This window comes from Trachypithecus francoisi, unplaced genomic scaffold, assembly GCF_009764315.1.
Source record: "Trachypithecus francoisi isolate TF-2019V2 unplaced genomic scaffold, Tfra_2.0 Lachesis_group15, whole genome shotgun sequence".
Lineage (NCBI taxonomy): Eukaryota > Metazoa > Chordata > Mammalia > Primates > Cercopithecidae > Trachypithecus > Trachypithecus francoisi.
This window is the reverse complement of record NW_022681460.1, coordinates 44047851-44075640: the sequence shown is the minus strand read 5'-3', so window position 1 is coordinate 44075640 and position 27790 is coordinate 44047851. Positions and strand designations below refer to the sequence as shown.

Sequence of the window (27790 nt, the reverse complement as noted above, 5' to 3'; positions counted from 1 at the left end):
TCTGGAGTAGCTGGGATGGCATGCATGTGCTACCACACCTGGCTAATTTGAGCATAAATTTTAATATGCTTATAAAATAATCATAAAGGAATAAAAAATGTCATATAATATCAGAAAGTGATAGGAGAAAAATTAAGCAGGACAAAGAGGTGGGAATGGTCAGAAAGGCTTCTCTAAAGACTCATAAATGAAGGAAGGCGGCCAGCGATGTGGAGTCTTACAGGGAGAGTATTCCCAACAGAAGGAAGTGAATGAAAAGGCCCTGAGGTGGAAACCTGCTTGGCATGTTGAGGAACAGAGAAGGTCACTGTGGTGGCCACCAAGTAAAAGAGGGGGAAGAATGGAAGGAAGTGATGCTAGAAAAATAGGCAGGGCCAGATTGTGTTGGATCTTGAAGGTTTTGGGAAGCTGTTGGAGAATTCTGCACACGGGCGTGACATGATCTGATTGTATGTGAAAAGATCATTCTGACTAGTTTGGAGAATAGGCTTTTGGGAGTATGGGTGGTGGAGACAGAGAATACCATTGAGAAATGATTGTAATTGCCACGGTGAGGGAAGACGATGGCTTGAAACATGGGGTAGTGGTGAGGGGTCAGATTTGGCATACGTTTTGAAGGTAGGCCCAGTGGGATTTGCAGATAGATTGGATATGGGATGTGAGAAGATGAAAGGGGTCAAGAACAACACCTAGATTTTTAGCCTCAGCAACTTGGGTAAATGGTGGGAAGGAACAGTTTAGCAGGCAGAGGTGGCAACCAGGGTGGTGTGTGGACAACATGTTCAGCTTTGAGATGCCCATCATTCATCAGAGTGGAAATGTCACGTAAGCGGTTGAACCTGGGGGTCTGTGGAGTTGGGAGGTCTGGGCTAGATATTGGGGGTAAACAGTGTATGGAATTTAAAGTCAGCAGAGTAGATGAGATACCCAGAGAGTATGTGTTAATAGAGAAGAGAAGCATCCTGAAGACTGAGCCCTGCGGCTCTGAAATGTTTTGGGGTCTGCAGAAATAAGAGGCACTCAAAAGGAGGTTAAGAAGAAACAGGCAGTTGGGAGTAGGGGTGAGAGTACTTCACTGAAAGATATCCAGTGAGGTATGCCTTGGGGAAAGTGTGAAGCTTGAATTTTGTCCTTGGAACCCTCCCTTTTCAGTGGTTTCTTATCTTCTCTGTGGTCTCCTTTCATCCGATTCCTTTCATTTAAAACAACAACTCAGATAACAACTGCTTTAGTTCTCAAAGTATGGCCCTTGATTGCAGCATCAGTACCATCCAGTAGCTTGTTAAAAATGCAGATCATTGGGCTCAACCACAGACCTACAAATGAGAAACTCTAAGGGAAACAGCCCAGCAAGCTGTTTCTGAGGCGTGTTAACACACTCTTCAGGTGCTTCTGAGGCGTGCTGAAATTTTAGAACTACTGCTTTCAGGAAAGTAGCTGATAAACTAAACAATAAATGATAACAAATGAGGCATACACTATTATCTCTCTCTCTCTCTTTTTTAGAGATAGGGTGTTACTCTGTCACCCAGGCTGGAGTGCAGTGGCATGATCATAGCTCACTGCAGCCTCAAAATGCTGGGCTCAAGCAATCCTCCTGCCTCAACCTCTCATGTAGCTAGGATTACAGATGTGCACCACTATGCCTGGCTAATTATTTTTTTTATCTTTTGTAGAGATGGGATCTTGCTATGTTGTCCAGGCTGTTCTTGAACTCCCGGCCTCAACCAGTCCTCCCACTTTGGCCAATGAATGAGTCATCACTCATTCAGCCCTACTATTATCTCTTTCTGGGCCATCGGCTTAAGGCAAATAGATTAAAATATGAATAAATGAATTTTAAGCATCAGCTATTAGACCACTATTGAGACATCTTCATCATGGCCAGGGAACTTTCTCAAGCCCTATAAATCATAAAAACTGGCTGCTGCTGCCTATTCTGTCTTTGATAATGGGCTCTGTTGATAACTATGTATTCTGTATAGTAGTATGCAAGTTCTCTGACTTCAGGTATAGAGACAATGAAAATTTTGGCATTTTAGTGGGCAATCTGAAATCCCTAGCAACTACTCAGAACTTATTTTGTTTAAACGCAACTTATCTACCAGGCAATTTAAAATAATGTCTGAATACTGAAGCACAGAATAATACTACTAATAATGATAGGACATTTGTTGAATTGTGGATTTTTATTCATAAAATAAATCTCAAATTTATTTTAGTCATTTAAATAATAGAGTTTAATGTATATTTAGCCAAGCATTACAGTAGTAAGGGCTTTAAGGAGATTAGAAATAAATGAATCCAATTAAAGAACATGTCTATGAGATTTGATATGTCATAGGTATGAATGAACTGTTTGCACAGCAACTGTAAAGAAACCATTAATGATTAACTATCTAGAAGAGGTTTAATCAAGAATAAATGTTATAGGACATATTTTAAAATATTTAAGTTAAACAAATGAAGATTTGTGCATTTGAAAACATTGCATCATGCCATCATTTTTTGCGGTGTCATTTTCTGGGGAGTTCAGAAGCTGAGGATCTACTTTTTTATAATCTACAGAAATGCCAGTGTCTTTGTGTTGTACAGAAAAGGGCAGAGCTTCCAACCTGCTGTGAGGTTTGGCTTTATGGGGTCTCCCCACGTGAGATCCTGTGGGGAATTTGGAGACTCTGTGGCCTTGGGTATGGGGTCTAAATTTCCCAGTGTCGTGGAAAATTATTTTATGATTACAGGTAACTTTTTTTGTTCCTAGAGTTTGTGTGGAGCTGAAAACAGGAGGTATGCTCTTTTCACCCCTCCACCAGAGGATACGTTTAGGGTTTAGGAATCAGTTTTGCTAAGAACTAGGTAGGAAAGCTGTTTCTGTGATAATAGAACCTCAACCAAATGTAAGATGTTCAGTAATGGGATCTTCCATTACTTATCATTTTTAGGTATTGGAAGACTTCTAAAGGGAAGGTACACTTGAAAGACATTAGCTTAATAAACGACAGTGAAGGATCTGGTGACGGGGATGGACACAGAGGATGAGGAGGTGGGAAATAATGGAAAAGAGGGGGCCAGAATAACATATGTGTATTTTATTTCCTAGTTTTTGAAAATAAAAGAAGTAATACAAATGTGATTGATATTAATATTACTTTTTCTTTATATTTGATTCTTTTCTAGAAGTGGGCTACAATTAGGGGTTTAGATTGTGGAAGAAGAGACTGACAATTTAAAATATATGCCTCATTTGAAAGAGGCAGCTTATTTTGTGTTTATTCAGATCTAACTTTTAAAGACCAACACCCTCTTCCAGCCTCCAAGAAAATAAGAAACAGAAAAAATATAAGGTCAATAGAATGTAGAACTTCAACCTGAAGGATTCACAAATATATTTAAACTTTAGGAGCTAAATATGGAATGAATTTCTGAACAGAATAAAGTTCCTTAGAACAAAAAATGTGGTCCCCACATTAGGGTTTACTTCATTTGAACAATGACAAATGTACCATTTATAAGCCACATGAAACTAAATTGTTTTAAGAAAGTACATGACAATACTTTATTTTTTTTAATTGTGGTAATAATTTAGATTATATTATCCTAAGAAGGAAACAGAAAGTCATATAGCTCACATGAAAGCCTTCAGAGACAGATAATTCTATAAGGTAGGAAGGGTGGAAAATAGATCAGAAAGTGAGTGAAACATGCAGGCACTGAGACAGCATGTGGATATTTTAAAATTACAGATGGCATACCTGAGGAGCTGAACCTTGAGGAAACGGAATTTACTAATGCTTTCTCTTTTGTAATTTAATATACACAAAGAAGAAATTCTGGAAATGTAAAGAAAGTTTTAATATGAAATGAAAGCACCTGAAATTTGCCTCAATTAGTATTTTTTTAAAAGAAATATTTTTCTGATTGTAAAAGTCATACATACAAGAGAAAAAATTAGGGTAATGCAGAAATGTTTAAAGAGAAGATGAAAGACATCTTTAATCCATTTTCAAATATCAACTAAATATTTTAGTTTATTATCTCTCAATATGCATATAGAGTACATGTCAAAGAGAGACAATTTTTTACTTTATTATGTATATTTTATGTCATTAGAGTAAAAATATTTAATAACTGCATAATATTTTATCACAAGGATATATCATAATTTAGTAATTCTATTATTGTTGGTTCTTCTTATTTGATTATTTATAATTAAGAGATTATGCTGTGATAAACACACTTGTATATAGTTTTTTTTTTTTTTTTTTGAGACGGAGTCTCACTCTGTCCCTCAGGTTGGAGTGCAGTGGTGTACGCCGCTCACTGCAGTGCAGTGGTGCACTCGGCTCACCGCAATCTCTGCCTCTGGGTTCAAGCGATTCTCCTGCCTCAGCCTCTCGAGTAGCTGGGACTACAGGCATGTACCACCATGCCAGGCTAATTTTTTGTATTTTTAGTAGAGATGGGGTTTCACCATGTTGACCAAGTTGTTCTCAAACTCCTGACCTCAAATGATCCACCCGCCTTGGCCTCCCAAAGTGCTGGGATTACAGGCATGAGCTACCGTGCCCCGCCCTGTATACAGATTCTTGATACTTATCTCTAATTATTTTTATAAGATATATTCCCAGAGGTGGAATTACCATAGTCTCCCCTTATCCACAGTTTTGCTTTCTGTAGTTTCAGTAATATGAGGTCAACTATAGTCCAAACATAAGTGAGTGCAATACAATCAGATATTTTAAGAGAGAGGGAAAAAGAGCATGTTCACATCCAATTACGGCATGTAGTTATAATTGTTCTATTTTATTACCAATTATTATTGTTAATCTCTTATTATACCCTATTTTAAAATTAAACTTTATTATAGGTATATAACAAAGTGTGTGTGTTTTCCTATACATACATTTCCTATAATGTATGTATAGGGTTTGGCACTATCCATGATTTCAGGCACCCTCTAGGGGTCTTAGAATGCACTCCCTTGGATGAGGGGGCACTAGTGTGCTGAATTTAAGGTATGAACATTCTTAAAACTCTTGATAAACACTACCAGTTTACTCTCTTACTAGTAGTATATAAGAGTGTCCATTTATTTCACCTTATCTTCATTTGGATTTATTGTCATTTAAAATTTTTTGCTAATTTGAAAGCAAAAATGGCACCCATTAGCTGCTTTAATTCATATAGCTGCTTTCATTCATTTTACTTGTGAGGTTAAACCTTTGCAAAATGTTTCTCAGCAATTTGTGCATTGTTCATATATTTTTTCTTATTTTTCTACTGCAGATATATTGTATTTATTGTTGATTTGCAGAAGTTATTTCTCTGGGCGTCTAAAACACTATCTTTCTAACTCCTTCAATACAATTGTAATAGTCCAAATAAATGCCTGAGGATGAAATTAATTTAAAATTCCAATTTGGCTAAGTATCACATATGCTGAGCCTGAATTATAATTTCATAAAATAAGTACATTTTATTAATGTGCATAACAGTAAAACATGATTTGCTTTTTTTAAATTTAAGACCTTACAGAACTTCAGAATGGACATTATTAATTATAATCTGAGAATTTAAGAATCTCTCACATAAACTCATTTACTTAGTTGATATCTCTTTCTCATTTATGTAAAAATATTTACCAGTATTTGAATTTTTGTTCATTTGGATTTGAGATGAGCAGAAGTTTATTAAAAGATAATTATTTTGTTAATCACTTGCAAGTGAGCATCTGTTCTATGTGAGATACTGTCTAGACAGTAAATAAAGGCTATTTTAAGAAGGAATTTAGAAGGAGGTTATCAAGATATGAAGCCACCACACTGTAACACAGAACATTAGAAATGCCAGAGGAGTGGTTGAGGCAGTGAATGGTATAGGAACTCAGAGGAAGGAGCTGGGAGAAATCGCCGTGGCCTGGAGGGGTGAGGGAACAAATTTAGATGTAGTGTGATGGCAGGTCTGGATTTAGCTATATTTCCACTTGTTCCATGGGTTGGTATGAAGGTATTAAACAATCTCTGTTATGAGGCTGGTTGACTTTGCCACATCTTATCAACATTTCACAATTTTTTTTGCCTTACTTTTTGGTTGTTATTGTTTGCCTGTTGATTACACTCATGTCTTTCTGTCTTGAGATTACAATGTGATAGCAAACTTTGTGTCTGAACCATTCCTTACCCTTATGATGCCATCCACGCCATCGCATGTTGGATGAAACCTTCAAAGTGGAGAAGAAAGATGGTTTCTAGGCAGAGGCAATGTATGTTTATGTAAAACCAAAGACTTTGGGGAAACTATTAAAATCACCAGATCAAATGGAGAAAACTACAAGGAGCAAACATAAATCCACTTATTGGTATGAGACTATTACAATTTCCAAGGGTGCCTTAGCCTAATTTCCCAGCGGATTGTCTTAGTCTGTGAGCCCCTCACAGTATTCCTTCTTGTCAGCTCTCTCTGCTGGGCTCCATGGGAGCTTGAAAATGAAACATAAAGTAGGTCTCTCTGCTGCAGAGGTTTACCCAGTGGCCAGGCGGTAACTCTGCCAGAATATAAAGAAGGTCACGCACTTCGTGTAACAGTGACTCTAGAATCCAATTAAAAAGTTTAGTGTAAGGCACAGTCATTCCCACCTAATCCGATCACGGTTTAATGCAATCCTCTGCTTATTTCAATCAGCGCCTTTGGAGCCAAATCAATTGTATGTCTTTGTTTCCACGTTTTCCTTGGTAATTTGATCACCTTCAGCTGTTTAAAAAAAGCTCAATCGGGAAATCTGGCAACCTCTTTTAAGAATTGCCACATAACATAAAGCCAACAAAGAAGCTCCAGATTGGCCAGCCAACTCCAAATTGACGTGACAGAAGCAAAAATAACGTTGTCTAAAATGAAAGTGGAATATGGTGGGGTGGAAGAGAAAAGTTATTGCAAATAATCTTGAATCAACAAGAACTGATGAAATATTGTTGATTGCTTTCTCTATACACTCATTCAAACTCACTTGAAATTGTAAATAGCTCCAAATTTATTTATAAATTAGTTTGGCTACTGGTATTATGGAGGCTATTCTCCCAGTTGAAATGATAGAAATAATGTGAATGCATTTCTCTAAAACTGACAATGCCTTTTTGTGGCAAAGACACCTTCTATTGGCTTTCCAAGGGTGTCACGCTGAGCTTCCCATATGGCATGTTGGCATTTGCTTCATGAGTGGTCACGGTGTATTGCTTAAGGGAAGGCTGAGGAAGCCCAAAGATACAAAAATGGCCCCATTTTCTCTATTGGAATTTGAGTTATTTCAAATATGTACATGACTATTATAAAGTTTAAAGTAGACTCAGATGGTTAATTCTGCAAATTGAATGATTTCTGACTGCCTGTAATGGAATAGGAGGATTACTTTGGTCTGTGCAAATATGGGTGAGATTGACAAGCTGCAAGTCCTAGTGATTGCAAATTTCCCATTTCAGATTGCTTTCAGAGCTGAGGCACCTGAAGATGTCTGGAGCTCTCTAGAAATCATTGAAGGGAGAAAAAAGTGTAAATTTTCCTCAGTAGCCTTTTGAAGGATATGTCAAGTGCATGTGCCACAGTTCCTTTCCATATGCCAATCATGTCTGAGAGAACAGCATATACTGCCCTTGAGAAAGTTACCTCATGGAGCCCCAAACAGGGTCTGTGTGGCACTTTCCAAGAAAACTTTAGGAGAGAAGTGCTGTCCTTCATTTAGAAAATTGGATAAGTCAAATTTCTTACCACACTGATTTAAGAGTCTAAGTTCTGTGCAGCTGAGTATTTTACTTTTTTCCACACCACGAGGAAGCATTAAATGTATGATTCTACTGAGCATGCATGTAACTTTGAGGACATATGCGATTCCAGAAAGTGCCTTATGAAATGAAAGGAAGAGGGTAGGGCCAGACAATTTGTGTCTGGGTTAGGAGGAAGAAGATGGAGCTCATAATGTGATTTCCATCAGCATTTAGCCCTTTAAGCTATACAAGTGAAACGCTCAATTTAATAGAATTCTAAAAGTAAAACAAATGCTTTGTTCTTAGTGAATCTGCCATTCAGAGCTGCTCTTGGCAGCACATCAACCGTACTTGAAATGGCTTTAAGTGGGTATTTTTTATTGTGCTTTCCATCCTAGCACATCTTTTGAGCTGTTGGAGTTTTGAACAGAGAGGCAGGAAGGCCAAATTCCTCTCAGAGTGACTGTGTTGCCATAAGGTCCCCATTTGCTGACTTAGCAATAAAGAATTTACCTTAAAAAGTATTCTGGCCATACTGCAATAGATTTTAGAGGCTAAAAAGTAACAGAGTAAATTTAAATGGTCTAGGATTGTATTAGTCTGTTTTCACACTGCTGATAAAGACATGCCCAAGACTGGGAAAAAAAAAGAGGTTTAATTGGACTTACAGTTTCATATGCCTGAGGAGGCCTCAGAATCATGGCGGGAGGTAAAAGGAACTTCTTGTATGGCAGTGGCAAGAGAAAATGAGGAAAAAGCAAAAGCAGAAACCCCTGATCAACCCATCAGATCTTGTGAGACTTATTCACTATCACAAGAAGAGCATGGGAAAGACTGGCCCCCACGATTTAATTACTTCCCCCTGGGTCCCTGATATGCAATTCAAGTTGAGATTTGGGTGGGGACACAGCTAAACCATATCAGGGATAGAAAGGAATGAAATACAGCAAAAGGTTTTTATAATGAAATTTATTGTAATCATTACCAAAGTGAAACTATTGTTCTGGGGATAGCAGGTGCCAAAACTTGTCACACAGTTTGGAAGGTAAGATATAATGCTATTTATTGAGCATTTACTATGTTCTAGGCACTGTGCTATGAGTTTTTCATAGAATATTTCATCTAAACTTCACCAAATCCAAGGCTAGTCATGGTGGCTCACACCTGTAATCCCAGTACTTTGGAAGGCCAAGGCAAGTAGGATCACTTGAGCCTGGGAGTATGAGACCAACCTGGGCAACACAGAGAGGTCTCGTGTTTACCAAAAATAAAAAAATAAAAAAATCAGTTGAGCATGGTGGTGCATGCCTATAGTCCCAGCTACTTGGGAGGCTGAGGTGGGAGGAACCCTTGAGCCAGGGAGGTTGAGGCTGCAGTGAGCCAAGATTGCACCACTGCACTCCAACTTGGGTGAGAGAGCAAGACCCTGTCTCAAACAAAACAAAACAGAACAAAATAAAAAAATTCACCAAATCCATATGAGTTACAAAAAAGAAATTGAGGCCTATACATAGAGACAGAGGTTAGCTTAAACCACTGATCAACCTGCCATCATGGTCTTCCATCACATTTTGGTGGATTATTTTTGTATTTTTGATGTGTGCCAAAGCATTAATATTTGTATTAATTTATCAAGAGCAGTTGTATAACTCTTCTTATTTTTTTAGAGTTTTCATGTGAATATGTGAAATTTTAAACTATGTCTTGGTTTTAAATGTTATTTAAACCTATTTAATTTGAAGTATTTCTGTTATTAGAAGCCATGCAAAAACTTTGGTAAGACTTTTTCAACAGTGAGATGCATACCCTGGGTGGGGGCGGGGTCTGAAAGTGTGCAAGAGAAAAATAAATCCTTGCTTATTCCCTGCTTATAGCCATAAAACCCCTGGGCTGAGATGCAGCATTAGGAATGGGTTTACCAAGTTATTTGGCCAAACTTTCATGGGTGCACAATTCTTATTGTCTGTCTAGATCCTGTCCAGCAGAAACTAAATGTCTACTGGACTATTGTCCAATGAATGGAAGTGCATTTGACACAGGAAATGCCCAAGGGTGGAGGCTCTACCTCCTGTTAGAGTCCAGTTAACTTGGCTCACTGATGTCTAATGGCAGGTAGGTCAGAGGACTCATAGACCATTTTTCTCGTGCAGAAAGGATATTGGGTTGCAAGTTACTAGTGCTCACCAGGGAAAACAATCTTTCTTAGTTTCATCCTTGTTATCATCTTCCTCTTCCTTCTATGTGAAATACTGTGCAAATGGTCATTGGAATATAATAAAATATCTCTTAACTCTTGTCCTCTAGGGACTTAGAATCCATTGAGAAAGACAAGACATAATCACTTGAAAAGTAAGGCTAGAGGTGGAAAAGGATAGTTCTTGCTTCCTTCCCCACAATACTCAGGAACTGGCCCTGGTACCTTCTTCATGAGGGGTAGGAACTTAGTCCTTGTGTTCATTGATGTCTCCCTGTCCCCAGAACAGGGCCCCATACAGAAAAGACACTCAGTAAATATGGATTGAGTAAATAGCTTTAGCAGTCACAAAGGGCTTCATAGAGGCAAGTGGGAGTTAAGAAGAGTTTTATAGGTTAAGAAGAACCAAGAGAGTTAAAGTCAATTCGGGGACAACTGTTTGAATGAAGTAAGGGGTAGATGAAGGAAAATTTTGAAATATTTTCTTTCTTTCTTTTTTTTTTTTTTGAGACGGAGTCTGGCTCTGTCGCCCAGGCTGGAGTGCGGTGGCCGGATCTCAGCTCACTGCAAGCTCCGCCTCCCAGGTTCACGCCATTCTCCTGCCTCCGCCTCCCAAGTAGCTGGGACTACAGGCGCCCGCCTCGTCGCCCGGCTAGTTTTTTGTATTCTTTAGTAGAGACGGGGTTTCACCGTATTAGCCAGGATGGTGTCGATCTCCTGACCTTGTGATCCGCCCGTCTGGGCCTCCCAAAGTGCTGGGATTACAGGCTTGAGCCACCGCGCCCGGCCTTGAAATATTTTCAAAAAAACAAGTGGGAGCAGCATTTTGAAAGATACTCCATTTCTGACAGAGTGCTCAGAGTCTATATGGTCCTTAAAAGAAGTTGATTAGAGCTGAAAAGCAGACCAGTGATGGGATAGGACTTCCCAGGCCTGAAAGACAAATTGCAGGTTCACTTTCTAAATTTTTACTGTTTATGTAGAAGAACATTTTTTTTAAAAGAAAGCTTGCATTGAGTGGATAGATTATTTGATAGGAAGCCATTGTAATTTGCTGATATACATCACTTTCCTGTGTTTTGTGGCAGTGATATTGTTGGAACTGTTTTAGCTGGTTTCTCTTCTTACTCACTTAAGAGACTCCTTGTCTGAATTATATTTTATCCATTTTAAATTGACAAGTAAAAAATGTATATCTGTGGTGTACAACATGATGCTTTGATGTATGTATACATTGTGGAAAATCTAAATCAAACTATTTAACATGTGCATTACCTCACATACTCATCATTATGTCTGTGTGTGTGTGTGTGTGTGTGTGTGTGTGTGTGTGTGTTTGTGTGGTGAAAATACTTTAAATCTACTCTATTAGCAATTTTCAAGTACTGAATTATACTTTTGCTTTTGCCTGATCTTGCTATAGAAGAACCAATAGGGACAAAGAAAAGAAGATAACTGAATATTTACTGATCCATGGAATGTGCTGCTCACTTTTACATATATGATTTTATTAATTTATTGGGTTTTAGGCTGAGTGCAGTGGCCTACGCCTGTGATCCCAGCACTTTGGGAGGCCAAGGTGGGTGGATCACCTGAGGTCAGAAGTTCCAGACCAGTCTGACCAACATGGCAAAACCTTGTCTCTACTAAAAATACAAAAATTAGCCAGGCATTGTGGTGGCTGCCTGTAATCTCAGCTACTTGGGAAGCTGAGGCAAGAAAATCGCTTGAACCCAAGAGGTGGAGTCTCCAGTGAACTGTGATTGCGCCACTGCACTCCAGCCTGGGTGACAGAGTGAGACTCTGTCTTAAAAAAAAAAAAAAAAATTATCAGGTTTTATATGCTTCTCCATCCAAAGACAATTAAAAATGCATGTAAAAAATTCTAAAAGGCAAACCCATTAGAGAATTAGAGAAAGTGAAAAATAAGAAAAATAAGAGAAGCCAGTGGAGTGTGTTGCACAAAATGCATGGCATGAGGACTTTGTACACTTGCTAGAAGTGATTACAAATCAGACTCAGGGCTTGGGGACTTTTGACTTTTAGTGCAAAGAGGGAAACTTGATGAACTATATGATTCACAGTTTCATGAGATCAAAATAAATAAACTACCCAGGGGCAGTCCAGTAAGTTCCGGAACCTGAGAGAAAATTCTCCCATGAGTCTTCATAAAGAAGACTCTCTAAAACATTTTATTTTGGCTGTCAGTGAAAAGGGTTAATGTCCTCTTATGAAAACTGAGGAGTCCAATGAGATTCACTGCTGTCTAGAAGCCAGCAGAGGTTGTATCTATGGGCAGGCCAAGGCTGTCATCTTCAGCCCCTAGATATCTCAAGTATAGCTTTGTAATGAGCTTCCTAAGATAAGCTCCATACCACAGTCTGCAGTTATTATGTATGTTTATTTGTTTACTGTCTCTTCTCCCCAATATATTATAATCCACACAAGGGCAGGGTTTATAGGTATCTTATTTATTCTTACATCCTTATGTAGCACAAAGTCTGGTGTATATTAGGAACTCAATAAATATTTATTGAATAAAGGAAGGAATGGAAAAAATGGTGGTATAATGTACCTAAAGTAACTGAATTAACCTGTTGAGAGAAATGTTTAACTATTTATAATCCTGCTTAAACTAGTTAGCTAACTTTAAGAATGCTTTGAATGTTTACCAGAATGATTGATCTTAGAACGGCTGACAGTTGACATTCTCCTTATATTAGTGGTAGACATGCTACCAATAATCTGGTAGCACCAGATGACCACCCCACATAAGAAACCTGTAGAGTAGGTTGTTTAATTCATATCTCATCAAAGAGCTCACAGAAGTTCAGAAAATATGAATTATGTGCTTATTTTCCACTTAACTAATAAAAATAATGAGAAATACATTATTATCAGCACACTAGTTAAATATTAGGCCTTGCTAGAATAATCCAGGTGCTTGTGGAAGTTAGTTATAGGGCTAACTTTTGCTTGCCTTCTTTTCAAATATGGATTACTATCATTCCTGATGAAAGTATGCATGAATCCATTTCCTATGGTGGCTGATTAAGGGCTTTGTCCTTCCACCCTGCAGAGACACAGAATACAAAGGGCTGCAGCTCTCCCTGGATCAGATCTCAGTCTCCAAACCAGCCTTCTCCTATACCAGCAGCTCCACCCCCACCATGACTGACAACAGAAAGGGGGCCAAATCGCGGCTCTCCAGCTCAAAGTCAAAATCCAGGACTTCCCCATACCCTCAGGTAAGTGCACTGCTGTTTTGCAACTTTCTTTTGGTGATATGTTTTGAACTTGAAGTTGAGAAAGTATTAAAACTGTTTGGAATGAATTATCTAGTGTTAATAACTAAAACTTCTGTAAATCTAGAAGGTTCTCTAAACTATCTGCCTCCTTTTAAAATAACTGCTAGTAAAAATTTGAAAATTTGTGGTTTACTGCATTAATATAAAGGTCACCAGAGTCTGGTTGTTGTCAGAACTATAACTTCTTTGTGATTTTGAGGAGATTGATCCTGAATTTCCCTCCCACCCAGTGAGTGACCAGAATGATGTAGCCAGCAAAATAAAATACAGGAAACAAGAGCTCGATATAGAAAAATGAATCTTGGGACAGGAACTAAAGAAGAAGAAAATTAAAAGGGGAAGGCAAAGGAACAAGGATGCATGTTCCCATGCAATTTGAACACAGACTGGCTATTTACTAGAAGGAATGAAATAAAGAGGGTCTTCCAGATGGCTGGAATGGTAGGAAAAGCAAATTCTTCTTATCTTTGCAAGGTGGAGAGAAGATGAGACCCTGAGAGGTATTCCAGAAACATTGCAAGGTACAAATAGGATTCCTGGTTCTTGGAAGAAAAAAAAATTATTTTTTCTGTTCAGTCACAGGCATAGAGACTAGATTATGTCAAGGTGTGTAAACAGCTCTCCTGGCCTGAAGGAAGTAGAACAGGACTGAGAATTACCCATTCCCAATATCCTGTGGCCACCTCACCTCCATCCTTCTCTTTTAATAGCATCATGTCAAACCACCTGCAGTTCACTAGAGTAGCTCGGGAAATGCTTCCTGGGCTAGTATAAAACCAAACTGGAGGCTGGGCATGGTGGCTTATACCTATAATCCCAGCACTTTGGGAGGTTGAGGTGGGGGATCACTTGAGGTCAGGAGTTCAAGACCAGCCTAGCCAACATGGTGAAACCCCGACTCTGCTAAAAATACAAAAATTAACCAGGCATGGTGGCATGTGCCTATAGTCCCAGCTACTCAGGAGGCTGAGATTGGAGAATGGCTTGAATCTGGGTGACAGAGGTTGCAGTGAACCAAGATCGCTCCATTGCACTCCAGGATGGGTGATGGTGAGACTCCATCTCAAAAAAACAAAATCAAAACCAAACTGGTTTCTGAGTCACTTATTCATCACCGTTTCTGATTCATTCATCATTTATTTTAACATATATTTTGTAAGTAAAAATGACAATCCAGTAGGTATAGAAACTATTGTTTTCTTATTTGTCAGAGTTATGTTATTCTGTTGATATCTATAAGTGTATACTATTTGAGAAAATGTTGTTCACTGAACCAGTAGTCACTAAGAGGCTGCTATTTGCAAGATTATTTTAGTGGCTTGGTGTATGAAGATGAGCACAACATGGTCTCTGCCTCTAAGAGACTTATGTCACATGGTTTGGAGTCTTCCACAGAAGATCAAGTTTCTTTACTCTGGCAAAAGAAAGGAGAGTAGATGTGTGATGCCCAGATGTTTTTCAGTGTACAACTTCCATTATAAGTACTGGGCACTTAATTTATAAAATATACACTTTAGTCAAAGTCACTGCAGAGAAGAAGCTGCCTTTTTTTTTTTTTTTTTTTTGTGAGATGGAGTCTTGCTCCATTGCCCAGATTGGAGTGCAGTGGTGCGATCTTGGCTCACTGCAACCTCCACCTCCTGGGTTCAAGCGATTCTTCTGCCTCAGCTTCCCAAGTGGCTGGGATTACAGGCACCCGCTACCACGCCAGGCTAATTTTTGTATTTTTAGTAGAGACGGGGTTTCACCATGCTGGCCAGGCTGGTCTCGAACTCCCGATCTCAGGCAATCTACTCACCTAGGACTCCTAAAGTGCTGGGATTACAGAGGTGAGCCACCATACTCGGCCAGGAGCTGCTTATTTTTATGGAACATCTAATGAGAAGCTTTTCTTATTGCTCTCTTGTACCTTGGGAAGAGAGTTTTATGGTTTCTTTTTACTGCTTGAAAAGATGGATTATGGCTTTGGGTAGTTCTCACCTTTAATACGTAGATGTGTTGGACACATAGATGAAAGAAGAATTTAAATTAGGAGGTACTAAGTAGAAGGAGTTTGTCCATTATTATATAGAAATTAAGCCACAAAAATAAAATCTCCCTATTGGACCCCCAAATCCTCACTGTCTAGTCTGTGTTTTCTTTCATGCTCAGCTCTTAACATCTAACATTTCTATTAGTTCACTCTAACAGGATACTAAATGTTTTAACTACCATTAGATTACCCTTTCCCTGGGGTGAGGGTAGGCGGAAAGGAGTTAACTGGAAAGTTATATCTGTTCTATGATTTAAAGAAAAGGAACACAGATGAGTAGAAAGTATAAAATTTTCTTATTTATTTATTTATTTATTTTTGGAGACAGGGTCTCAGACTTTTGCCCAGGCTGGAGTGCAGTGGCAAGATCCTAGCTCACTGCAGCCTCGAACTCCTAAACTCAAGCAATACTTCCCTGTAGTACCAGCTTTCTAAGTAGCTGGTACCACAGGCACACAACAATGTGCCCCATTAATTTTAAAATTTTTAAATGTCTTTTGTAGACATGGGAGTCTCACTTTGTTGCCCAGGCTGGTCTTGAACTCCTGGCTTCAAGCCATCCTCCTGCCTCGGCCTCCCAAAGTGCCCATTTTTCATTTTTTCTCTCAAAAATTGTTCTTTCTTCTAGAAATGTTCTGTGAAATGCACATGCACACACGTATGTCCACATAGGATTTATCTTAAAGTTTGTGTATTTGTTATTGTGGTTAATACTTATATAAACTGGTCCTTAGAATTTCAACCATATGTCTCACTTGAAATTGCATAGTCATAAATTAAGTTTACTTAACATTTATGTGCCTAGTTAAGGTTATTCTTTAATTGTGTTTAGATAATCATGGTACTAAATCAATCATTGACTGAGTTCCTCCTGCGTGGGTTGTTGATAACCTAGAGATCAGAATTGGAACATGCTATCCTTGCTGGTACAGACAGACGAGAAAGCAGGCATTTACAGTGAATTGTCATAGGCTGAGAGTTTCCTCTGGGGCACACTGGAAAAGTATGGTGTCCAGGGCAAACTCATCACCGTTTCTGTTGGAAGAAGCAACTTAGAAGTCCTCCATCTTGGATTTTAAATTCTCAGAATTTTAAAAAATTAGCTCCTCAAAACTCTTATCTGGTCCAAATTATTTGTATATTGTTAAGGAATAATTCACTTTTAATTTTCATGCATCATTGCTATGACATGTCTTTGACTTAGCAGATGCTAGCTGAATACCTGCATTAAAAAGATACTTCTCTGGTCATCATGATAGTTGGGAGTTAGGGGTTGGATTAAAAAGTGCTAAACTATAAAGAAATGGTAAAAGAAATATCCTTAAGTTTTGCAGTACAGATGAAGTCATAAATTATATACTAGAATAAGTATTGTCTAGGAGATGGTATATACAAAGGACATTGCAGGTGGTATGAACAATAAGGACTCTAGCTTGGCTGAGGAAGGTGTTGTGGGAGACCTGGCATCAAGGGTAGAACTCAGACATATGGGCATAAGGGAAAGGAGAGGGGACTTCAGGAAGCCTAGGATTATGAGGAAATGCAGGAATAAATTGTTAATGTGATTGGGTCTAGGGGTGGAGTGGAGGAGGATTGGTGTCTTTTAATGAGAACAAAGAAGAAGTGATATGTTTGGAAATATAGACTGGTACCAACTATATGCTAGGCCAAAGAGTTTAGAGTTTGTTTTTGGAGAACTAGTAAAGGTTTTGAACAGGAAATGAGAGGATTAATGTGATTGAAGCAAGGAAAACTATTTAGGGGACTAATTTTAATAGTCTGACGTGAGTCTATGAAGATCTAAACTAAAGTTCTCTCCTGAAATAAAAGGGACTGTAGAGGAAGAATGGATAAAATATTTTATCCTTTGTTGCTTGTAAAACTTTTCTTGTCATAAATATATTCTGATCATTCATTATGGATTTAGTTGGAAATTATACTTTTAAAACTTACTTTTAGTAGTTATTGACACACATATTAGATTCTCCTTTTTGTATTAATAGCTGCAAAATAAATTCCTTTTTTAGTGACTGAATGATAAAACTTTGAATTGTATTTAATTTTAAATATTTCTGTCCATTTTTTCAAACATAAGGTGACAGTCTTTTTTGTTATTTACATATTTACATATTTTTGGCATGCAAATTCACATTAAAATTTTCAAGAGGCAGTTTCCAGAGCAAGAGCAAAATTGGACTCATAGGGTAATGTCTTGTGCCTCTTTAGCTACTTACATAAATGGTGATTTAATGATTCTATCACTATTATTCATTAGGCTTTTTGCTCTGACTAGTATGTATCAGGCATATCTAGATTTCTAACAGATGCCTAACAAATGGCAGTAGTACTGCTTTTTGGAATTATTTAGGCACCCTTATACAAATATTCAAGACATGCACAAATTGTAATTTGCTACCACTGTAAGAATTAAAGAAAGAGGAGAGAAACATGCAGGGTGGCTCGCCAGTCAACAAGGACAGGTTTATTTCAGAAAATGAACCTGAGAGGGACTTCTGGCTGAGTTAGGTCAGAGCCACACTCTCTTACAGACTAAGAGTTTTTAAGGGGTCAGGGTGGGAGAGTTTATTAGAGGCTGGGACTGCTTCTGTGTCTCTTTGTTGTGCTTATCTGGGAGGGAGCGTTGTGTGTCTGTTCCCATACATCTTCATGCAGCTGCAGGCATCCTCCGGAGTCGGCTTTTAGCTTCCTTATGTTAGTAAACCTGAAGGAAAAGGAATGTGCTTCTTAAGGCCCACCATTTTACTGGGGCCCATTGTATGAGGGTAAAGTTTGGCAGTTACCCAAGAGACTTCCCCACCACTTCCCTCTGTGCCCGAGCTGTCTTATCTTATTTTACTGTCTGTTCTTTCTGTCTGCTTGTAGTTAGAAGAGAAGTGATTTCCTTGAAATGCATGAGGCTAGAAAGGGAGCTGGAACTTAAAGTGGTGGTGTTTGTCCAAGATGATGGTGCTACTGCTCTGTCAACCACCATTCAGTTTGTCTCCATTAATAGATGAAACTTTAGGTCCCTTTCTGGTATGAGATACCCTTAGGAATGATGTTAGACTTGATTATATTATGACCACTTAATGAATGACTCAGTTACCTTTGTACCTCAAGGTATTACTGGGGACAGGAGAGGTCAAAATAAAATTGTTTTGAATGGTTTTGGAAAAATTGTAAGAGATATTACAGTTAATTTCCAAAGATTCTGCCCATAGCTACTGTGCTGCTGTATGGTGGCAATCTTACCATTATGACAGTTGTATTTTATTGTTATGACATTTGTTATGCTTATGAAAATAGCAATGTATTTTTCAGAGTTCTGTTGAATTAGAAATACTGAGTTTATAAATTTATTTCAAAGACTTTGTCTGCTAGACATTGCTACAATATTTTCTGTCTATTTTAACAAAACTAGTTATAGCTACATTAACACCAGTTGGAGGTTATCTTGTCATGGTTTAGTCATGTCAATCATGAATAAATTGCCTCCTCATTCCAGAGTTTCCTTTTAAACTTCTCACTGGCATGTTTATAGTTACATTTATTACAGACAGTGCGTGCCATCCTGTTTTATTGTATCATCCTGCCCTCCTCTTGCCTTTTCCCTAGTCAGTAATAACCAATACACTATATAATTCAGTAATAATAGTGCATACAGAAGACTGTATGCTTCTGAAATCTGAAAGTATTTAATCACTTGCTACTGATATATTGTAACACTTGCAGATTTTATTCTACATCTGTTACCGTAAATAATCCCACAGAAATCTCTTAATTTTCATTGCCAGCAATCTGGCTTCCTTTTGGTGAAGGTAGAAACTCTTCTTTTGCAAAGGTTTTCTCTGGTCTCAAAAATATACTAGTGACTATATGCTGAGAGACTGACTTTTTAAGTCACAGATATCAGAAGGGTCAATAATTTCTTAAGCATAGTTATCCCTTTATACATAGCACTTTGATCACTATTAGTATAGATATTCCTTCATTTCATGTTTTATATGTAACACCCAAACATGTAATCCTGGACCACTAAAAACAAAAATTTTTAATGCATATTGCCAGAAAAATTCAGGTTATCTTCATAGAAAGTCTTATATTAGATAGGTGCATTTGTATTTCCTGTCCATGGATAAATTTGAGATTATTCTTCCTCTTCTGTTGAAATTTTAGGAGATTATTAGAGTAGACCTTTATAATCTTTTTAGATGGTTTTCATAAATGAATCTCAGATTCACATTTTAGAAAACATTTTACTCAGTGGGGTGAAGCCTCTGTAGTTTGGTTTTTACTAACTCTTGCATTTAGTTAAGTACTATGATGTGCAGTAAAGTAATATAGGTGAACTCTTAAGAGACTAGGGTCTAGTTGGGCAGGCAAAGCTAACCTGTTAGAAAGGAATTACAAGATGTCGTTGATCATAGGGCCTCAAGGCCACAATTTCTGCCCTTTTATTCTCTTGGCATATGACTGAGGCAAGGGGCAGACGATGGTGTCCAGGGACTGTTGGCTTCTGCCCATCCATCCCTTTACCCAAACAGGGTTTCTCCATGATTGCTTTATGAAATCACATTCTGTTCACACTATTCCCCATTAATTAACTTCCTTATACCCCCAAATTTATTTGTCACTATCCTATTTTTCTAAACTGGATCTCAGGAGGAACCAGCGTGCTTTTTTTCAAATAGGTTATAGTGAAGTCTGCTATAAAGGACACACAATCTTGCTGAGTGAATATGCATGGTAAAGGAGCACAGAGAAAGGGAACATTTTAGGAGACGGTGCAAAAGGGTGAAGAGATGGAAAGGAACTAACAGTAGAGATAGGCAAAAGTGGTTGTTTCTAATGCAGTTTATTTAATAGAGAACTTCTTTGGCTTTCACCTTGCTTTGGAGCACAACAGTATAAAACAGATATTTATGGTAGATAAAGTAGGTACATGGAATCAGATATAGGATTGTATACCTTTTTTGTTAGTTTACTTAGGTGGGTATATATCTTAGGTATAATATTTTATTGATGTTTACTATCATAACATCATAATACACACTGATACATGGCATTTAGAATGCATTCCTAATACTGAGAATTTAAAGATGACACATCTCACAAAAATTAAGTAAATGGATGGCTAGATTTAGTCACATTAGTTTTCTAAGTAAGGCGGCAGGAGTTATTGAATAAGAAAAGACCAACAAGAAGAAACAATGAGAAAAAGTGGCATAAATGAGGAAGGTGAAATTAGACCTAGCAATAATGACATGGTAAAAGGAAGAAATTTTGGGGCAGTAAAGGTAAGGTTCATGAGGACAGAAGATGTTGCCCTTGGTAACCAGATTGCCTTGGCCACCTAGAAGTCCTTAGCAGATATTGAGTGAGTGCATGAGTGAATGGATGAATGATTCCTACCAAGGTGATGGGGTAGATGGAGAAAGAAGCAGGAGAATGATGAGACATGTTAAGTCCTGAGGATACCATCCTCACCCCAGAGAGCTTACAGATTCAATGGGCAAGATTAAAATGTAAACATTGTTTAAACACATGTAATATGTAATGAGATAAAGGAACGTGGTGATGTCAGTGTGGTATGTGTGGTGGTGGTGGTATGTGTTGGGAGTTGACCTGCCCTTCCAGCAATGATCTGGAGGCAGGAGTTGGAAGCAGATAGTGAGAGAACCAATAGCCCCTAGGCTTAGAGAGCTCACATGTTAAGGGGAGTTATCAGCAGGACTGGGTTTATCCCTGTTTACAAGATTTGCAGAGGGGCTGCAAGATGACAGTTAATAAACTCCTGGTGTACTTGGGTGCCCCTTCAAGGACCAGACTCATGCTCACTCTGAATACCCTGCTGTGATTTTCTCTTTCTTTCTTTTTCTTTCTTCCTTCCTTCCTTCCTTCCTTCCTTCCTTCCTTCCTTCCTTTCTTTCTCTCTCTCTCTCTCTCTTTCTCTCTCTCTCTCTTTCTTTCTTTCTTTCTTTCTTCCTTTCTTTCTTTCTTTCTTTCTTCCTTTCTTTCTTTCTCTCTCGCTTTTTCCTTCCTTCCCTCCCTTCCTTCCTTCTTTCCTTCCTTCCTTCCTTCCTCCCTCTCTCCCTTTCTTCCTTCTTTCCTTCCTTCCTTCCTTCCTTCCTTCCCTCCCTCCCTCCCTCCCTCCCTCCCTCCCTCCCTTCCTTCCTTCCTTTCTGACAGAGTCTCACTCTGTCTCCCAGGCTGGAGTGCAGTGGCACTGTCTCGGCTCACTATAACCTCCACCTCCCGGGTTCCGGCGATTCTCCTGCCTCAGCCTCTCTAGCAGCTGGGATTACAGGCACCCACCACTACGGCTGGCTAATTTTTGTATTTTTAGTAGAGACGTGTTTCCCCTTGTTAGCCAGGCTGGTCTTGAACTCCTGACCTCAGGTGACCACGCACCTTGGCCTCCCAAAGTGCTGGGATAACAGGCACAAGCCACCATACCCAGCCCAAGCTGTGATTTTCTATGCTTTCGCCCATTTGATCTTCTTCCCCTCATTGCCCGTGTCCTGGGAGGTCCCTCAGCCTGGACGATTGTAACAGCATCTTAATTTTCTCCCTATTTTGGAAAATTTTTCTCCCCAGTCTGCCATGTCTCCCAGACCATGATCAGAGGCCACTGCCCTAGCGGTTCCTCAAGGTCATTTATAATTGGACCCTAAATAACCTTCCTCACATTCTCTCTTGTTGGTCCCCTATCTGAACTTTGTGATCTAGGTAGACCGGTCTACTCACTGTTTGATGAATGCCTTGTCTTTTTCTGCCCCCATGCTTGTGCCTATGCGTTTATTTCTGCATGCATTGCCCCTATTTTTCAAAATTCTGCTTAAGGTCCAGATTGAGAACCACCTCTTTCATAAAATATTGCTGAGTTATATTTCTCCTTTGGACCCCTATTTAGAATAATCTGCCTTCTACGGCCTTCTAGACATGTCATATCTCCTCTCTTGGACTATAATCTCTTTGAAAGTAATGACATGTCTTTTCATATCCACCTCCTTTCTCCTCCATTCCCCAGCATCCACATATTTACTCACTAAATGGTAATAGAATGAATGAATAAATAAATAAATTTTAAAAGTATGGGGGCACTTTGTTAATTGTCTGTGGAGATATTAAAAACCCCAAGAGGAAGGGAACATACTGCTACTAAGAAATTTATAACCTCTGTAAAGAGACAAAACAACCTAGGGATGGTCTGCAAATGCCACATCCTGTAATAAAAATCAAACACCTAAGTGCTGAGGAGGAATTAGATATGGTGGAATCTAAGGGTTCTTTTGAGAGTGAAACTTTGAACAAGCACTCTCTGTCTCATACTCCAGGGACAGAGAACCATCCATTTCCAGTCCTGCGCTGGGCTTTCTAGTCTTCTTGTCCTCACTGTAATCTCCAGTACAAAATGGAAATATGTGACAGCTGATATTTACTTTGTGTGTGTGTTTTGATAATAAAATTGCATTGGCAGTTGCAATTGCATTGGCAGTTGAGTGGCTGTGTAGGAAATGCCATTTGACCCTATATTCCATCTCAGTTACCCGTGTTTATGGGCTCAGCCCTAGTTCCAGGGCTCAGTTCTCCTGATAACTAGTCTCTTTCTAGATTACATTCTTATTATTCTTCTACTAGTTTATGTACACTTTTTGTTCTACATCTTTAATAGTGTTATGCTTATGAAGCATAGATTTTCTCCATAATAAAGGGAAAACATCTCAAACTATTTTCTGTTTGTTTGGCTTGGTTTTTGATCTTATAGACACAAAAGGCCTTGTGAGGGTCATGTTCCTTCATAATGTTTCTTAACTCTTGTCCCCTCCTCACTGTCTTTGCCTGGTTCCAGGCTCTCTGGAACAGGATATCACATTTAGAGAACCTAATCTGCCTCTTTATTGTTCTTTTGGTCTCTGATCATTCCTGCCAGGGTAAGATTCCTGAAATATGATTTTCATTATGCCTTACCTTATCTGCTTAAATACCTACAGAGTCACGTCATTGGTTATAGTATGACATCCAATCTTGACAGTCTGGCCCATTGCCTGCCTCACTCTACCCACTTCAGTCTACCTGCCAACCCCACCCCCATGTCAGCACTCCACTCTAGCTAGAGTCTGTTTACTCTGTGTGAGGATAACTTGCTTCTCAAATCCTATCCACCCATCAAAGCACAGCTGCAGCTCCGCCTCTCATCCCCACAGATTCCTGGATATAAGTCATAATTTATGTTCAACATGTCACTATTCCATAGTGTAGCATGGTTTGGATCTGAGGAAGAGTTAGTTTCAAAAAAGAAATCAGGCAGTGGGTGGAGCAACTGTGCTAAATCAAATCGGAAGCCTCTGCTTCTGGCTTAATGGAAGTGGAGCTGCAATTTGTGATTCTGCTCCCCAGCTGAAAAGAAGAGAAGAGCAGAATGGCTGAATCTACTATCAAAATGTATCTAGGGAAATTCATTTTAACAAAATCTATGGAATAAAGTATTATTAAAACTAAACAGTAAATTTAAAGAGAGCAATGCCTCATTTGACAGTTTATGGTGGCATTTGACCCTTCTAGAGTTAGTGAAGTCGAATTTGAGTATCTTTAGCTAAGAAATGTAGATTCCTTTAATTCCTCCTTCTTTCACAGATTTTTAGGAAACCCCCTTAGTGTATTACAGGGCATTGAATTGCTTTGTTTTTCTGTAAGGTCAAGGTTCTGATGCAGAATACACATTTTTCTCAAGCTCATGCAGAACGTTTTCCAGATAGTCATATGTTAGTCCACAAATCAAGTCTTAATAAATTCAAGAAGGTTGGCCTTATATCAAGTATAATATACACTGACTACAGTGGTATGAAACTAAAAATAAGTAACAGGAGGAATATTGAAAAAATTGCAATTTCATGGAAATTAACAAACTGCTGAACAACCAATGGGTCAGAGAATAAATAAAAAAGGAAATAAAAAATATCTTGAGATGAATGAAAATGAGAACACAACCTATAAAAATGTCTGGGTTGCAGCAAAAGCAGTTTTAATAGGAAAGTGTGTAAACACTTACATTAAGAAATAAAAAAGATCTTATATAACCCAACTTTACAACTAAAGGAACTATAAGGTAAAGAACAAACTAGACCCAAGTTTAGCAGAAGGAAGGAGTTAATAAAGATTGGAGCAGGAATAAATGAAATAGAGAATGGAAAACAATAGAAAACATCAACAGAAGTAAGAGTTTTTTGAGAAGATCAACATAATTGACAAATCTTTAGCTAGACTAACCAAAAAAAAAAAAAAATGACAGGTACACAAATAAAAAAATTATAAATGGAAGAGGAAATATAACTGATACTACAGAAATATCAAGGATTATAAGAGACCCCTATGAACAATTATATGCTAACAAATTGGATAACTTACTCTTCTGGATACATTTCCAGAATGTACAGCCTACCAAGACTGAATCATTAAGGCACAGAAAATCTGAACACATCATTAATGTGTAAGGCAATTAAATCAATCATCAAATCCCTCCTAACAAAGAAAAGTCTGATATCAGATGACTTCACTGGTGAATTCTACCAAACACTTAAAGAATTAATGCCAATCTTTCTCAAATTCTTCCAAAAAAATTGAAGAAGAAGGAACATTTCCAAACTCATTTTACAAAGCCAACAATACCCTGACACTGAAGCCAAAAAGGATACCACAAGAAAAGAAAATGACATGTCAGTATCCCTGGTGAACACAGACACCCAAATTCTCAACAAATTACTAGCAAACAAAATTGAACAACACGTTGAAAGGATCATACACCATGATCAGGTGGGATTTATCCCTGGGATGCAAGGTTGGTTCCATTCACAATCAATAAATGTTATATACCACATTAACTGAATGAAGGATAAAAATCATGTGATCATCTCAATAGATGCAGAAAAAGCATTTGATAAAATTCAACATCCTTTCATGATAAAAACTCTCAACAAATTAGTATAGAATAAATATAACACAACATAATAAAGATTACATAGGGCAGGCCCACAGCTCACATTATACTCAATGGTAAAAAGCTGAAAGCTTTCCCTCTAAGACTAGAAACAAGAAAAGAGAGAAATAGAAAAAAATTCTCAAATTCATACAGAACCAAAAAAGAACCCAAATATCCAAAGCACTATTGAGAAAGAAGAACAAAGATGAGTGCATCACACTTCCAGACTTCAAACAATATTATTATACAAAGCTATAATAATCCATACAATAACAGTACCAGCATTAAAACAGACACATACCCCAGTGGAGTAGAATAGAGAGCCCAGAATTAAACCCACGTATATATGATCAACTAATATTTGACAAAGATGCCAAGAATGCAAAATGGGGAAAGGATAGTTTTTTCAATAAATTGTGCTGGGAAAACCAGATATCTACATAAAAAACAATGAAATTGAGCCCTTATCTTAGACAACTCACAAAAAGTAACTTGAATGGATTAAAAATCTAAATGTAAGGCCTGAAGCTATAAAGTTTCTAGAAAAAAACATAGGGAAAAAGGTCCTTGACATAGGTCTTCACAGTGATTTTTCAGATATGACACCAAAAGCATTGACAACAAAAGCAAAAATAAATCAATGGGAGTACATCAAACTAAAAACTTCTGCATAGCAAAGGAAATGATATAATGAAAATGCAGCCTTTGGAGTGAGAGAAAATATTTGCAAATCATATATCTGGTAAAGAGTTAATATCACAAACATATAAGGAACATGTACAACTCAATAGCAAAATAAACAAAAAAGGGAAGCAGAAAAAAGAAAGAAAAGAAGAAGGAAATATTTGATTAAAAATGAGCAAAGGACCTGAATAGACCTTTTCCTGAAGAAGGCATACAAATGATCAACACATACATGAAAAGGTGCTAAACATCACTAATCATCAGAGAAATGCAAATCAAAGCCTCAATGAGATATCACCTTGTACCTGTTAGAATGGCTATCATTAAAAAAGACAAGAGGTAAGTGTTGACAAAGATGTGTAGAAAAGGGAAAGCCAGGCACTGTTAGTAAATTGGTACAGCCATTATGGAAAATGGTATGAAAGGTCTTCAAAAAATTAAAAATAGAACTATGATATGATTCAGCAACCTCACTTCTTACATACCTGAAGGAAAAAAATCAGTATGCTGAGGAGATGTCTGCACTCCCATGTTCGTTGCAGCGTTATTCAAAATGAAGGCATGGAAACAACCTAAATGTTCATTGATGAATGAGTGGATTAAAAAATATATCTATGTACAGTGAAATATTATTCATCTACAAAAGAAGGAAATTCTGCCATTTGCAACAAAATAAATCAACCTGCTAAGTGAAATGCGCCAGATAAAGAAAGATGAATACTATACGATTTCACTTATGTATGGAATACTGTATGAATGGATTAAAAAGTATATATATACACAATGAAATATTATTCAGCCACAAAAGAAAGAAACTCTGCCATTTGCAACAAAATGGATAATCATGCTAAGTGAAATAAACCACATAGAGAAAGATGAATACTTACATGTAGATTACACTTATATGTAGAATCTAAAAAATGTAGAATATTCTATATGTAGAATATGCATGATTTCACTTATATGTAGAATCTAAAAAAATCAAACTCATAGAAACAGAGAATGCTAGTTGTCAGGGTTTGGAGGATGGGGGAAACGGGGAGATGTTGATCAAAAGGGTACAAACTTTCAGGTATAAGATGGATGTGTTCTGGGGATCTAATGTAGAGCATGGTGACTATAGTTAATAATATTGTATTGTACACTTGAAAGTTGCTAAGAATAATCTGAAGTTTTCACACCACACACACACAAAAGGTAATGATGTGAGGTGACAAATGTGTTAACAAACTTGTTTGTGGTATTTATTTCACGATGCATAGTTACATTAAATTTATGGTGCTGTATACCACAAATGTATACAATTTTATTAGTCAATTATACTGCAGTAAGGCTTGAGGAAAAGGTTCTGATATCTATTGTTTAATATAGTTTATATTATTTTAGTTTTCTTCATATTTACTGTACTGGACTTAGAAGAAGAAAAGGTAGACTTATCCTTCCATTCACAGTTGCTCAACTTGGTGGAGGGCCTTTAAGCTTCAATTTCTTTTTACAGAATTACAAATCTGATAGACCTCCTCTTTCAGTGTGCAGAAGGTTGGTAATATGCCTGCCAATCTGTTGGCCTAGTTCTAGGACATTCCCAAGAACAGCTTGGGCAGTCCATGCTTTGTCCAAACACAGAATAAAGCAGTGGAAGACCAAACAAAGCTGCAACAAGGGGTTGGAGCAGGTGGCACCACCTGTACCCATCTAATTCAAACCCATTTAATCTGCCACTTACATGTGAAAAATCAGAGAGTGAGTCAGAGCATCAGTGAAAGGATCAAAGTGATTGTGGCACATGCCTGAAGCCCATCATGGAAGACGGGCTACTTTAAATTAAAATTAGTACTA

General features: G+C 37.9%; 1 protein-coding gene across 1 annotated transcript in view; it reads left to right on the top strand.

Moving 5' to 3' along the window:
* The window catches only part of SIM1 (SIM bHLH transcription factor 1), a 75565-nt gene that overhangs the window by 31902 nt on the left and 15873 nt on the right, over positions 1 to 27790 (top strand). The window contains exon 10 of the mRNA XM_033234692.1: positions 13028 to 13196. Within this exon, the coding sequence (XP_033090583.1) occupies positions 13028 to 13196 (169 nt within the window). The remainder of the gene's footprint in view (positions 1 to 13027; positions 13197 to 27790) is intronic.